The 15,969-nt window shown below is 37.2% G+C and overlaps 1 protein-coding gene across 1 annotated transcript in view; it reads left to right on the forward strand.

Annotated features, from left to right (window-relative positions):
* The first annotated feature begins 473 nt into the window (after positions 1–473).
* Positions 474–15,969, forward strand: part of NOL11 (nucleolar protein 11) — a 24,265-nt gene continuing 8,769 nt past the window's right edge. Inside the window, exons 1-10 of the mRNA XM_015812962.1 lie at positions 474–628; positions 2,467–2,580; positions 3,639–3,695; positions 4,387–4,532; positions 4,794–4,851; positions 6,140–6,281; positions 7,215–7,412; positions 8,033–8,109; positions 11,665–11,788; positions 13,228–13,325. Of these exons, the coding sequence (XP_015668448.1) occupies positions 497–628; positions 2,467–2,580; positions 3,639–3,695; positions 4,387–4,532; positions 4,794–4,851; positions 6,140–6,281; positions 7,215–7,412; positions 8,033–8,109; positions 11,665–11,788; positions 13,228–13,325 (1,146 nt within the window). The 5' untranslated portion in view covers positions 474–496. The remainder of the gene's footprint in view (positions 629–2,466; positions 2,581–3,638; positions 3,696–4,386; positions 4,533–4,793; positions 4,852–6,139; positions 6,282–7,214; positions 7,413–8,032; positions 8,110–11,664; positions 11,789–13,227; positions 13,326–15,969) is intronic.

A 15,969-nucleotide genomic window follows, 5' to 3' on the forward strand; every position in this document is an offset into this window, starting at 1 on the left:
CACACAATAAGCTACAATAAACTGCAGTAAACCAAGGTAACAAATTTCCATCGCCAACTTCAGACAGTGAGTAGATTCTCTAATGACTGCATCACACACACATTGGTTTGTACACCACCTAAAGATCAGTGGCTGGTTTACCGTTGTGTAAAACCAAGCTGTATGTCTAGTTTACGGTTCAGTCTTTCAGGGAAATTTACAAAGCTGGGTTATAGGAATAAGTAGGTCAAATCGTCTCTCCAAAACGAGTAAGGAAATCCCAGGCACTTTCCTTCATCCCAACGTTAAAGCTCCATAGACCTCTGGCCCATGTACTCTACGCTTGCGTCGCTTTTGCTTTCCAACAGGGAGCGCTGCAGGTTGAAGGCAACTGCGCCTGCGTACTTCCGGACCACGCTGTGTTTGGGGTTCGGGGAGGGGTGGAATTCTAGCGCAGGCGCATTGCGGTCTTCCCTCTCGCGAGGCTTGTCATGCAGCTTCTCGCGCGCTTTGCAAGATGGCGGCTTTCCGAGAGAGGTTCACGTTGTGCAGCTTGTCCGGGACTCCCCCTCAGGCGCCGCTGGGGCTGGAGCCGGACGCTGACCGGGTGCTGCTCACGGATCGAGGCCGGACGGTGACGCTGTATAAGGTAAAGGCAGACCAAGGGCGCTAGCGAGAGGGTCGATGCCCGCTGTCCCGGGGCTCTGCGAGGGAGGGACGTGGTCGCGCAGGGCTGCTGAAGGGCAAGCGGGGCGCGAAAATCCGGACGATTCCGCAGGCGGCGGCGGCAACTAAGAAAGGATTTTCAGTGTCTTTTGGCAGCCCGAATAAGGCATGTGCGCCCCTTTTAACTCGGGTAAGGGAGCCCGGGCTCTTAGTGCGCATCCTCGTCCTAGTGATGTGATCCTTCAGGGGCGACGAGGGTTTCGTGTTGTGACCCTTTTAAATCTGTACTTATCACCTCGACACGCAGATGACATTTTTTTCTGCTTTTAACAGGTTCCTTAACCTGTGAAATGACAACTTGCACCCACTTCTGTTGGGCTGGGAATTCTGGGCAGTTGAGGGGGGGGGGAACTATCCTTCATGCGTGCACACACACATGCATACCATTTGTTCTAATTGTTAAAAGTTTGAGAAGACATTTTAGCCTTGTTTTTGAGCAGTATTATATAAGGCTTTGCAGCTTCCCCGTGGTCAAGTGATCAAAATTTGGACACTTGGCACCTGGCGTGTATTTATGACTGGTTGCAGTGTCCCAAGGTCGTCATTTTTTGCGACCTTCTGACAAGCAAAGTCAGTGGGGAAGCCAGATCCACCATGTTACTAACTTAACAACTGCCATGATTCACTTAACAGTTGTGACAAGAACAATTGTAAAATGGGGCAAAACTCACTTCATTGTCTTGCTTAGCAGTGGAAATTTTGGGCTCAGTTGTGGTTGTAAGTTGAGGAGTACCTATATGGCCTTTGCTTTCTTTAATTTTCAGGCTGGTTCTTGAAACATTGTTTTCTTCAGTTGGACCAGAGATTCATGCAATGGACCCTTTTTAAGAGTAGTGGCCCTTGTCAGAAAAATGTATTGAAATGCATAAAATAAAATACATAGGCACAGACTGTAATGTAAAGAAAACCAATTATGCTCAAATATAATTCAAATAATTTTAGATAGTGGAATTTACTGAGGTTCGCATTTTGGGACTTACTTTGTCTACATTCATGCAAGCTAAAGTTGGCAATGTATGCAACTGAACATGTACTAATCCAGGGGTCTTCAAACTTGACCCTTTATGACTTGTAGACTTCAACTCCCAGAATTCCTCAGCCAGCATGGCTGAGGAATTCTGGGAGTTGAAATCCAAAAGTCATAAAAGGGCCAAGTTTGAAGACCTCTGTACTAACCAAACAATCTAACCTGGACCCTAGAAGTCTCCAAGATATCTGCAAATTTATATCCTTAAGACAGGGGTCCCCAACCCCCAGTCCATGCCCCACAGTATGCCAGAAACCGGGCCATGCAACAAGTGAAGCCCCATCTGCAGGATGCAGGCAGCACATGAAACCACACCCACTCCAGTCCCTGGAAAAATCTCTCTCCACAGAATCGGTCCCTGATGCTCAAAAGGTTGGGGGCCACTGCCTTAAGAGATACAGCTCTTAAATGGAAAACAATTAAATTGTATAAGGAATTAAAAAGTAAAATGAAAGTTAGTATTAGTTATGTATCTCAATTGTGGAATAATTTTGAAATACCCATTTTGAACACTCAGGTCCAGATATTATATAAAATAATTTATTTTACTATTCTTATGATTTAAAAATTAATCAACTGGATAATATTTCATGTTTAAAGAACGCTTAAAAGGGTATTAATTTTTTTCTAGTGGATTCAAATCATGTACTTGAACTCAGAATCATGTGATATTTTATTCTGATTTCCGGAATTACTGAGCAACCCATTTTATTTGGAACTTTCTTTTTTCCAAGGTATCTGACCAAAAACCACTGGGTTGCTGGTCAGTCAAACAAGGGCAAACAATTTCATGTCCAGCCGTATGGAACTCTGAAACAGAAGAATTCATTCTTGTTCATGATGACAAGGTATGATTTCTAATCCATATGATTATGTTTTTCTTAACACTGTTTTATTGAATCTTATCAGAAGTTAATGAAAGGCTTTATTTAAAGTTTGTTTTCATTTTTTGATACTTTCCCTTTCTAGGGAAGGAGAAAAGGGAAAGGGAAATGCCTGTGTAAACAAATAAGTTGTGACATTGCATGCTGCGGGAATGCTAAATATGTTGTCTATGTTTCCATTAAGTTAAATCTTTTATTCCTTAGTAAAATGAAGTTGAAATCCTAGATGAGAAACAAAATGTTCGTAGGAATGAGTTCTCTTGCCCAGGAAGTCAGTACAAGAAGGAAAAGCAAGACTGCATCCTTATTTCTTTGCCCGTCTTTCATACATCTATTTGATGTATGTATTTGATGCAGCTCCAGAGTATATAGGCGGCGTGGTGGCTCGGCGGTTAACGACACTGGACTTGTCAGCTGGAAAACCAGCAGCCCATGTTTGAAACCCAAACACCACATGGCGGGGTGAGCTCCCGGCCTCATCCCAGCTCCTGCTGACCTAGCAGTTTGAAAGCATGNACCTGACCTAGGGAGGATTTTATACTGGGTTCATTTTTAGGAATTTGGAAGACACAACTTTAAAATTTGGTTTAATTCGGTTTTACAGGGGGGGATTGTATATATGCTTTTGTTTTAAATATGTTGTGCGCCGCCCTGAGTCCCGCAGGGAGAAGGGCGGCATATAAATTAAATTAAATAAATAAATAAATAAATAAATGACCCTGGAAATGTCTTTGGGCAGTGCTGGCTCAATGGCCTTGAAACGGAAATGAGCACTGCCCTCTATAGTCAGCAACGACTAGCAGAGTAAAATCCACAGGGACTCCTTTATTTTTACCAGAATATATGCAGATATATTTCAGTACTTCAGCCAAGTACCTTTGTGTGCCATTAAAATCAAATATTTTAAGATTAATAATCTTAAATATATCTCAAAGTAATTTATTTTCTCCAAGCTTCAAGAGGTATAGTTAGCAAACACTTCTTTGTGATCTTTCTAAAATGGTAATTGTGAATTTTAAAAGGTTTTACAGATCTGGAAAGAAGATGATACTGACTTGGATAAAGTTTTTAAAGCCACAGTAAGTACTGATAATATATTTTAAAGTAATTATCTCATGCAGCTAAACACTGAATTCAGCAAAGAATTCCATTGAAGGAAGATGGAGATTTTTGCTTGCAATGATTATTTAATTATATTTTTTCCTTCAGTTCAAAACCTCAGTGGAGAATTGAAAGGCTGCTCAGAAAATTATGCAGAATTGTGTAGAGTATTGCAGAGATATCAGGAATTAGTAATAATACCAATTTTTCTTTCTCCTCCCCCTCCCTATGTTGGTCCATAACCATAATCAGACTGTACTCTTTTACACATCACAGTGGGATGTCCTTCATCAAAACAGGGACAAAAAGACAAGATTATCTCCAGAAATTAAAAAAAAAAGTAGATCAGCTCAATTGAGTAGAATCCTATTGCCAGCGAAGATTCTTTCTTTCAAATCATAATCAGATTTGTTTTGTTGGAACAAGAAAATATTTCCATTTTGGAAAAGTGAATGAAAAGCAAGTGACATGAATCTTGTGCAGGTTCACTTATCTAGAATTGGAATGAAGCTTATTCCCCTGCTCACTAGAAGTATAAGATTTTTGAAGCTGGATGAACAAAATATATCATTAGAATAAATATTTATTTTCACAGGGAGCCCTTTCATTTGTTGCCATATGTATATATGAGTATATCTCATTTCTTTTTTTTTATTATTTATCTTGCAGCTGTCATCAGATGTATATCGGATACATTCATTACCACATACTGAACCCTTAGTCCTGTTCAAGGGTGGAGCTGTTAAGAGTTTGGATGCTTTGCTAGCAGATCCAAAACAAGAAATTGAAAATGTTATTTCCAAAGAAATTATTAGGTGAGTGCCACACTCCCTGTAGTAACTTTAAAATTCAAAATTTAATAGTGATCCTGATATTTCATCAAATGAAGGAATTGAGATTCTTTTCTCACTTGAATCTAATCATAGAAGATGCCCTCTTCTTTCTGCTACATCCTCATGATTTTACCTTATCTTGACCCGAATCCATAACACAATGCTTGGTAGCTGCAATAAAGTCCAGTATTATATTTGATTGCATTTTTTTCCTGTAGCAATAACCATGTATTTTATTTTTAGATGGAGTGATGCTTTAATTGGAGTTAAAAGGAATGTTCTTTTATTTATTACTGAGGAGGTGAGTATTAAATCTTAGATAGTTGTAAAGTAGTCAAATGGTAGATATTTTATGTATGTGGCTAGGTTGCTGCTTCTAGTAAGATAATAGTTATATATACCATTCTTGATGTGTTATTGATGCATCTTTGTATTGTTTTATTGTTGATGTATCTTTTATTTATATCAGTACAATAAGTGTTGTGACAGAGTTCCCAGTCCTTGGACATTGTTATAAAAATGTTCAGCTCTATTTTTCGGTATTGCCAGATATTGACTTTCCGAAGGCTGAATCACTTTAAACACCAGAGATGCATTTGAGAACTTTGTTTTATTTCTTTATTTTTATTGCATTTATATCTTCTGCAGTCAGATGACTCTTGGCAGTTTTATGAGGACTAAAGATTTGATCAAATGTTCAGGTGATCTGTAAAAATCAAGTGTTTCTCTTTATTTATTTTTTTAAAAATCCAGATGTCAGTGTTATGGATCTGATCAACTGAGTTCTGTAAAAATATTCCTGTGCACTAGATAATTAATAGGATGTTTTTTAAACAATATAATGAAGCAGTGTTCAAATGTAGAAAAGCTATTTTAATTTCGGTAATTGACCAAATTTAATTTTTAAGAATTTATTCTGCTAAAATACCATGTTTATGAACCAGCCCTTGCCTTGGGTGAAAGAAGATAGTTTTCCTGTTTGGTTCATCTTCCTAATTCTTACAGATACAAAGATAAGAAACTCTGCAGATAGTCCTTGACTTATGTCCTTTTGTGTAGCAATCATTCAAAATTATGATGCTGCCGAAAGATGTGAATTACAACCCGTTGAACATTATACACATTGCCAACAACCATTGCACTGTATCTGCAGTCACAGGAACACTATTTGTGACCTTCCCAGCTAGCTTCCGACAAGCAAAGTCGGGGGGGGGGGGGAGAGCCAGATTTGCCTAACAGTCGCATGATTGCTTAATTACCATGGTGATTCCCTTAACAACAGTGGCAAAAAAGGTAACAGGAGCAGGCATGACTTATTTAACAACTACTTTGCTTAGCAGTGGAAGTTCCAGTGACAATTATAGTCATAAGTCAAGGACTACCTATACATTATTTAGACTTTTAGAGTGCCTTCCTTTAACGCTGCTTTTTTCACAATGGCTATATTGGCATGTGTTTCATATTGGATTATCATTTCTGTTACTTAATTGGCACTTCAGTTCCCTTGGGTATGAGATGTAAATTATTAGCTTGCTTTGGTGATATTTTCATGAGCTAGATAGAGATATTAAAAAAGCCTTTATTTTCAGGATGGGAATTACTTCATATATGTGCAGCATTGCAATCCATACATCCTTCAGAGGTTTAAATTTGGACAAGGAGTTGGGTCATCTACTGCCCTGAGCTTTGCGGCATATTTGAAAAACACGGTTATCACACTCTTTTGCTTGTGTAAGTGTAACTGTATTTTCTAATTATGTTTAATTTTAAAACAGAGTCCCAGTTTAATGACAGTGTTACTTTAGATACCAAAAAATATGTGTTCTGCTCATTAGTCAGGAGTTTACAAATAGTCTTATTTTCTATTATAGCCATATAAGCATAAATATATAAAATGCATTTAGTTCTGGACCCTGATTAGAATTACATATGATGCTAAACATTGTTTTAGTAGTCTTAGTATATTGGAGAAGTCATAATGGCCTGGTTCGCCCATAACATTAAGCATAAACTATGGCTTACAAATTACACTAGCAAAACTCCCACCAGCAAGAATGAATTAAAGCAGAGGGCCCCAACCTTTTGGGCACCAGGGACCAGTTACGTGGAGAGAGGTTTTTCCGTGGACCAGAGGGGGCGTGGTTTTGTGTGCTGCCTGCATCCTGTGGATGGGGCTTTTTTTTTGTGCAGACTGATTGCTGGCATACCGCGGCCGGTACTGGTCCATGGACCGGGGGTTGGGGACTCCTGAATTAAAGCACATCATAGTGCATGATGTGGATCAATATTATAGGAGAATGGTACTTTTATTTATTTATTTGCTCCTTCTAGATATTGAATATTTAAGGCTGTTTTAGGCTGTGTGGGAGGATTGTATGTAAATGCTTGGCCAGCTATATTACTCTAGGGTTGATTGTTACTAGTCATTTTACCATAGACAAACATGGCAGGGAAATAAATTTGCTTCAGCTTTTGGAAGTAATCTGGCAAGTGACATTATTTTTAATTCTTTGATTAGTTTCTTAGCTAAGGCTTGGGTGTGTTTGTGTGCATACGTGAACTACATATACCAGTGGAGGAAGTTCATAGATCTGTAATAACTGACAGTTCTAGTTTTCTTGTTTATTATTGTAAATTAAGATGTGACTTGAATTTTGTATACAGATTCCAATGGCTGTGTGTATAAGATTCTGATACCACTACAAGAGAATAAAACAGAAGAAACACAGATTTTACCAATATCGGTTCTGCTCAAACTCAGTGTGAGTGGAAGTATTCTTAAAGGAACTTCAATTGTGATTCTTGATAAAGATCATATTGCTGTAACAGGATGCCTGGATCCCTCAGAAAGTAATGTCAAAGGTAAACAATTGAACAATTCATCTGAAATAACTTAGATTAACAATTGGATCAAAACGAAAGGAAAACATCCAAGAAACATTTGGAAAAGCATTAACAATAAGGACTATGATATGTAGAATTAAAAAATAGTGGAATTTGATTGGAACTTACTGATAATCAACAGCGAGGGAAGTCAGGAAAGATTCCACAAGGTGGTAGAAAGTGAAACACTGATTCCAGAAAACATTATTCTTTCCAGTGCTCTAGTGCAGACCTGGGCATTTTACAGCCCACGGGCCAATCCAGCCCACAGCAGCGGGGGGGGGGGCATAGTGTCAGCAGCACCAGGGATGGTGGTACGGCATCTGTGGTGGTGGGGGCAGGGCATCCGCCCTCCACAACAGTCCCAATTTCTCATGTGGCCCCTTGAAAAATTAATTGTCCACCCCTACCCTATTGAAATGAGACACTTGGTTATTAATAGCATTCAGCAAAAAATGATCTGATGTGGTAACTACTGTGGGGGTCCAGTATATTTGCCAGCATACTTTTAATTAGTTTCCAAGTGACGTTTTATAAATGAGAACTGTGCATATGTAAATCGCTCCCTGTTTGATGAGTTTTGTGTTTCCTCTTGGTAGACTGCTTTTCAATATGGAATATTAAGTTTCAGACTCTGGAAGCATCAAAAGATTTGCCACAAGGAACAACAGGACAAGTAAGCTGAGACCCGTTATTTCATTTTAGCATATCTATGACAATTTTGTCCTAATAGAAACCCATGCTTATCTAAGAAGAAATGTCCGTGTTTTAAAATGTTTCCCTTTCGTCAATGAATATATATAAGTGAAGCTGAAGCCTAGGTGCTCCCTTTTCTTACCTTGCTAAGAGAGAACAGAACAGAACACCCAAGCGTGATTAAACACAGAGAATTTGTCTCCAGTGCAGAAACTCTTAGTATACATGCAAAACATCATATAATTTTTAATTTGATTGATGGAGGAAATAGTTTAATACATGGGGAATTAGCACATTAAATATACTTAATTCAGTAACAATTAATTAAAAATTAAATTCAATCAGCTTTCACTTTGCTTTGGCTTCATCTTTTTTTTTTTTAGAGAGTGCTACCATTCTATTCAAAATCAAATACAGCTTGATAAAGGTTGTGTATGCGATGTGAATATAATTGTTTTGTAATGAAGTAAAGCAGTGATTTTCATTATTTTGTAAAGTGGAATTAGACATGGGTTAGACCAGACATCAGAGAAGGTGGAGCGTTGAGCCAATTGCTCTTCTCCCAACCCAGCTTTTCAGATTATTTTTGCTGGTTTTCTTTGACTAATATCCAACTAATTGGCAAAATGAGCAATAAAAGGATGTCTATGAAGGGTAATTCCTCAAACAGACAAAGAATTAAAGACTTGGATGAGTCAGAAAAACATGGCAATGGAGGAAAACATTAACAAAATTAATTAAAAATAAATTAAAATCAATGTAAGGATAATGTGAACTGAAAAGCAAGCTTAACATAATGCGCTTAAATATGTTCTGTTACAGGAATCATATATATCAGATAAGATTTTGAAAAGATTATTTTTGGTGGGAGGGACTAGCAAGTCAAAAGGGGTAGCCATTTTATTTAAAACCAATACAGTTTTTACAGTAGAAAAATATTCAAAAAGATAGGACTTACTTTAATTGAAGGAATAAAAGTATAAATAACATTGGCCTCTAAATGTATATCAGATGAGACTCAATCAGGATTTACACAAAAAATTAGAAAAGCTCTGAATAAATTTGGCTGGCAGAATTTCGTTCTAGAAGGCAGTTGAAGTATTTGCTGGTTTACAAGTGATAGAACAAGTTGTCAGAAAATAGGCCACCTTAGCATTAAGAGATTGCTGAATTTGATACAACTGCAATAAGATAGTCCTCGACTTATAACCATAATGGATTCACTAAGTGAATCGCTAAACAAATCACGTGATGACCCCATTTTACAACCATTTTTACCATGTTTAAGTGAAACACTTTGATTGTTAAGTGAATCATGGTATCATTAAGTGAATCACATCATCATTAAGCTATTCCAGCTTCCCCAATTGATATTGCTTATCAGAAACCTGGGAATGTCACATATTATAATTACATGACTGGAGGATGCTGCAACCAATTGTAAATGTGAGCCACATACCTAGTGCCTGAACAGCAATCACATGGCCTGCAGGGATGGTACAACAGTAGTACCTTCGAGGACAGGTTGTAAATCATTTTTTCCAAGACCATTCTAACTTTGAAACATCATTAACCAAACAGTCCATAAGTTGAAATCTACCTGTACAGTTTATTGATATTTAGAATATTATGCATCATTTAACAAAAAGGCTATTCCACTTATTTGGTCCAGTAATTTGGGGGTTTAATTTGAATGTCAAAAACCAATTTATTTAATTCTAATTTGCTATACAATTGTAAATAAAATATTTTGCCTCAGAATGTGGGCAATCTTTTTTTTTTTTTCAAAAATGGCAGTTTTATTATTGTTAAGCATAAAATGGGGCACCATGAAGGCAGTAAAAGATGAATGTTTTAAAGTCAAATAAACAGAATTTATCAGAACTCTACAAAGATGATGAATGTATTACATTTCAAAATTAAGGATTTGTGGATAAGTTATAACGAACACTATTTTATTAGTATCTACAGATCTTTTGGAAAGTGATAAGAACAACTACTACTACATAACATTAGCCAAAAGGTTTTGTGGAATAAAATCCAGAACAGCAGAACACCAATACTGGAAGGAGCTGGCCTAACTAATGGGTTCCATAGATATTTCTGGTACAGGGACGCTAATGTCAAGTACAAGCAACTGGAGCCACCCATAAACAGCTATAATAAGCAGTTTTATTGTTCTCTGCCTAAGTTACAGGAATCTCCCCAGATTGCTTGCCTTCCCCTGGGAAGGACAAGATAAGGCTTCATGGATCTTGTGGGAGATCAAACTTAGGCCACTTGCGACTGTGCAAGGATTCCAAACTGGGTCCCTGCTTGACCCCTCCATCCAACCTTGCTGACAATTTCCCAACACAAAACAGGATAAAAACCTTTTATAAGACAAAGCTTGGTAAAAGTATGCAACTCTATGAGGAAAATATAAGTCTAAAAATATCACCATTAGTCTCTCACCTAAATGGTTTTTATGTTGGAGATAATTATAGTAAGAAAAGTGTAATTGCATATCCAAAAATGGTCCACTCAGACCTCATGAATAAATTAAAGATACAGCCAAAATTACTCAGCAAAGGCTGGAATGTATTACGGCTGACATATCTACAAATTGCTGGAAGAATGAAATCAGGCCTCAAAAAGGAAAACATTTTTGTTCAATACTAAAAAATTAAAAATTAATAGAAGGAGCATATCTAAGCCTGAGAAACAAGGAAAATGGATATTTCCATTTTCAAAATTACATTATTTTGAAGGCAAATCACTTGGGACGTATTAGCTTCATAATTTGAATATTCAGCAAGGCAATGGACACAGCTACAAAATATATAGAAGACAGACAGAGCCATGAGCCATTTTTTTCTTCTTTTAGAAATCATATAATATAAGTAATATGTCCCCCCAAAAAAGCTACATTTGGGTCTGGAAAAAAAAAGACATGCACCTTTGATAATGGGCATCTCCCTCCTAAGCCTTTTATTGATATTGTATATCCAGGATCCTATCATCAGGACAGGTAACAACTAAAGCCTTAGAGGAATCCCTGTTTCAATAGAGTAAGATACTTCTACTGTAATAAGAGACCAGGTAATAATGAAGAGGTTTGAGTTACAGATAAGTTTCCCTCTCTCCTGGCTAACATAGCTCTGTCCATGTATGATATGCCATATGCTAAACAAACAAACGTAGCTCCAACATAAATCTTTTCTGAATAGAAGCCTTTTTAAATAAAATTAACTTACCACATTTAGATGATATACAAAAATCTTTTTTGCTCCTCTATCCACAGTAGAGATTCAACAGATAATGTTAAAAATGGCAAGTGGCAAAACACCAGGTCTAAATAGGTTTCTTATCTAGTATATAAAATATAAAGGAGGTCACATTTAATTTCTTCTGAAAAATTAATCATTAATTAGCCTTTCCAACCCAAAGGCACCATCTGAATGATAATAAAGATAAAAGGTGGAAGCGTATATGTTCACTAATTATTTTCTGCTGGCATACCATATATATGTATGTATATATTTGTTTATTTCAGTGTTGGGCTTATGATGATAAGCTATTCATAATACATGGCAGAGAATTAGAAGTAATCCTATACAAGTGCGAAACATCCTCTTTGGCTGCTGCAGTTGGAAAAAGCAAGGATACATACATTTCTGGTAGGAATTTAACTGCAATGTTTTTCAATTATAGCAATAGCAGTAGCACTTAGACTTATATGAAGCACCCTCTAAGCCAGGGGTCCCCAACCTCCAGTCCATGGACCAGTACCGGGCCGTAGCATGCCAGCAACCAGTCTGCACAAACAAGCAAAGCCCCATCTGCAAGATACAGGTAGCACACAAAACCACACACCCTCTGGTCCACGGAAAAACCTCTCTCCACTGAACCGGTCCCTGATGCCCAAAAGGTTGGGGACCTCTGCTCTAAGCGGTTTACAGAATCAGCATTATTCTATATATAAAATAGTAAAGTGCTTTTGGAAAATTACATGTTAACCATTTAAACCAAAAGGATTTATATTATGCTTTGTTTATTATTAGAAGGCATAGTTGAGCAGTGCAGTGGCCTAGAAGTGAAGAAGGACAATTGGCCTATAACTGGTCAGTGCCATTCAGTCTCCCCGACTCCACCCCGATAAAAGGGATTACAGGATCATAAAAAGAAAAAAAATTAGGGGGCATGTTTCTTAGGCTTTTTAGTACAAAAGCTGTAATGACTTCCTCCAAGTTCTAAGAATGCAATTAATAAAGCTGGTGACAATTAATTCTCTTCCTGCTTATTTCTTAAGTATAACCGACTGTAATATTTATTAGTCAATTAATTGAAAGTTGTGAATTGCTTTTAAAATGCCCCACTAAAAAGGTTTCTTAATGATTGAAGTTCATCTGTGTTTATGGTTCTTTAAATGATAAGGTAAGGAGAGCTACTGATCAGCTTACAACTTAAAAGAGAGGAGAAATTTGCCCTGTGGAAGAAGAGAACAGGCAAATTATGAAAATGAGGAAGTTCATGCAGGACTTGGAAGCTGTGGGAGGCTGGCATAAAAAAAATAATAGGACTGGCCATGCTTTAAAAATGTTTCAGAAGAGGTATTCCAGAATATGTGGTAGTGTTCGTGGAAAAATTTTCGTGGGTGTAGAAAAAACTTTCCAGTATGTCTTCGGACTTCTTTTAACGTACAAATCAAAAATCCTAACACCCTGGTTCCAGATAAAGAACGACGAATATAAAGAGAAAGTTGTGACGTCATAATAAAGATAATTCTTTAGTCCCCTTTATTAGGTTAATTTATTGGTCCATTAGAAGATATCGTCTAATAATCTTCTATTAAAGTGAAAGAATATCTAGTTGGATATTCTCCGAATGACAAAATGAGAGCTCTTAGAACTGGATGACAGAAATGTTGTCATCACAGGATCCTAAATAAAAATCTTTTGGAACATATGATCAAAATGTACATTTTCTTTACATTTTTGAGTCAGAAGATGAACAAATTGCCAGGACTTTGTGTGTGTGTATGTGTGTGTGTGTGTGTGGGGGGGGGGAATAACAAGAAATATTTTGCATCCTTTAAAATAAAATTATACTTTTCCAGAAATGAAATCTATGCCTGTTGATTGGAATAGGCTTCAGGAAGATGACATGATCTATGCCCAACCTGATAAGCCTGCTAAAGATGAATCTAAGAGGCCGGTATGTTCATTTTGATGTGATTATTTTTAATTTCCTCTCCTATATATGTAATATAATTTCTTGTATAATACATATTCAGTGTGGTATAGATTATGTTAATCTTTTGATTGTGCTGAGTAATAGCAAGAGTCTCATGAAGTTGTGTGGCCTCTAAATTGTTGAATAAATAATAAAGTAATATGACAATATGAAATTGCTTTTCTTCAATTATTTTGGTTTCTGAAAGGTTTTACTTCAGATGACTTGAAACAAAATTAATCATCTATGCTCCCTAAACTTGATGTGAAAAATTATGATCAATCAAATCTTACTGATTTCCATGCAGGCTAAGCCTAATAATTAACTTCCAATCCTTGGTATAATGTGCATATTCTTAACTCTATATATTTTCAAGCCAAAATATTTTATACTACTACTTTAATACTATTTTATTGATCACTGGATTGTAGTTGATGCTGCATAGTGGAATCTATGCACTTAGTAGCCATCCGCTTAACCCTAAAAATGTCTCAGCTGTTGTTTTTTTAAATTGTTCAGATTTGGGTCAACAGTGGTGGATGATGTGGTTGTGTTTTCTCCAATGAGCCAGTGTGTCACCTTGTGGATGGACAGGAAAGCATAAATGTTAATGGAATTAATGTGAGCTAGCATATTTCCATCTGTCTGTTTTAATCAGTATCAAGGAAGATGAGCTTTCAGGCATGGCTAACTTGCTTGGATGGTGATTATGGAGAATTAGCTTGGGATGGAAGAGGAGAAAATCTTAAGTTGGTTTTTCTCCCTTCTGGTATTCTGAGATACAAAACTGGTGAGAGCAGAACACTCTCTTTCTCTTACCCAAATGCAAATTCTTTCTCCAGGAATGTGCCCTTGATTTTATCTTACGTATGTTGAGTATGCTAGCATTTTAAAAGTTCAAGATTTGTGCATGTGTATATCGTTTGCCTTTATATTAACATGTATTTCAACATTTTAAAGATGTATACAGTAGAAAATAGAATGCAATTAACCAGTGAATTGTATTGCATAGCATTGTTTCTGAGGCTATTTATTTCCAACTAGAGCATGAGTGTGTGTTATATGTGTGGTTGTATTGTTGTAGGAGAGGTATGTGACAACAACCAGGTAAACTAAGGATTGTGTGACATTATTATGGTTGGTTGCACAATCAGCTAGCTATTTAGATTGGAGCTGGTACTTTTATTCACCTGTTGAGTCCTCCCCAAGGATCTGGGACAGGCAGATGTTGCTTGATGGTGTTAAAGGTTTCATTGCATTGATGGAAGCTGTTCCAAGTAAACCGCCTTTTGCAATTGACTGATGGTGATTTTGTCAAAGCTGATATTGTGTAAATGGTGCTCCAGATGTTTGGGATTGCACCCAAGGCCCCTACCGCTATAAGTATTATTTTCATTTCCTTTTGCCATAGTCATTCTACTTCTGTTTGCAAATCTTTGTATTTTGTGATTTTCTCCAGTTCTTTCTCTTCTGTTCTATTGTCTCAAAGTATTGTCACTTCCACTATCTAGACTTTTTTTGTCTTTCTTACCAACAATTGTTAAGTCTGGGGTATTATGCAGCAGGTGCCTGTCTGTTTGAATTCTAAGGTCTCGGAGCACTTTAGCTTCTTCATTTTCTATTACGGTACTTTCTCTATTTTGTGGTCCCACCAATTCTTGCTTGCAAGCAAATGTTATTTCTTGCAGATATTCCAGTGCACCATTTTATGATTATTATTATGTGATAAGGCTCTTGGTTCTTCTAAGTATTTCTTGAGCCCTTTTTTTCAATTTCTTTCATTCATCATATGGAAAAAAAAACTATTTCAGAAGCTGCTGAGAAAAATTCATGCAGCCAACGTGTTTGTGTTAAAAGGAGTATTAAAGTCACCCAACTTTAGAAGTGTCCCCAGCACATTTTTTTAGGAAAAGCCTTCCATAGATTTTGAGGGAAGTTTCTTTTCCCCTTCTTTAATGCCAGTAAAAGGTGTCATTTTGGAACCCATCAGCACATGGCAGTTCTAGATGGGATCACTAGGTGGCTCCACCTCAGTAGGAAAAAAATGACTGGATCATCTTTGAACAAGTGGGAAAGCTACTCTTTCTAAATCAGGGGTATGCAACCTTGGCTCTTTTATGACTCCTGGACTTCAACTCCCAGAATTCCTGAGCCAGCCATGAATTCTGAGAGTTGAAGTCCAGGAGTCATAAAAGAGCCAAGGTTGCCTACCCCTGTTCTAAATGTACCTCTCAAGCAGTTGCCATCAGATCTAGCACTCGTGCTGTGGCTGCTAACCCAGGCTTTCTAGCCTTGATTCTCAGAACACCATTTCTTTTTTCAAAACATAAAATGTATTAACTGAGTTGAGATAGTCATGTAAGGTTCATGACATAATATAATTTTAATATGCTTCATCATCATACAGTCAGCCAGATGATCAAACTAGATTTGGCATTTTTGTCTGCCCATTGAGTCCTCCCCAAGGACCTGGGATAAGCAGAGGTGGATGTTTGGTAGTGTTGCAGATATATCGGCGCAGGATGTAAGCTGTTCCGAATAAAGTTGCCTTTTGCATTTGATGGATGGTGAATTTGCCAGTGCCGATGTTGTTCAAATGGTGCTCCAGTTATTTTGGGGATTGCAT

This window comes from Protobothrops mucrosquamatus, unplaced genomic scaffold, assembly GCF_001527695.2.
Source record: "Protobothrops mucrosquamatus isolate PMUCROS unplaced genomic scaffold, P.Mucros_1.0 scaffold124, whole genome shotgun sequence".
NCBI lineage: Eukaryota > Metazoa > Chordata > Lepidosauria > Squamata > Viperidae > Protobothrops > Protobothrops mucrosquamatus.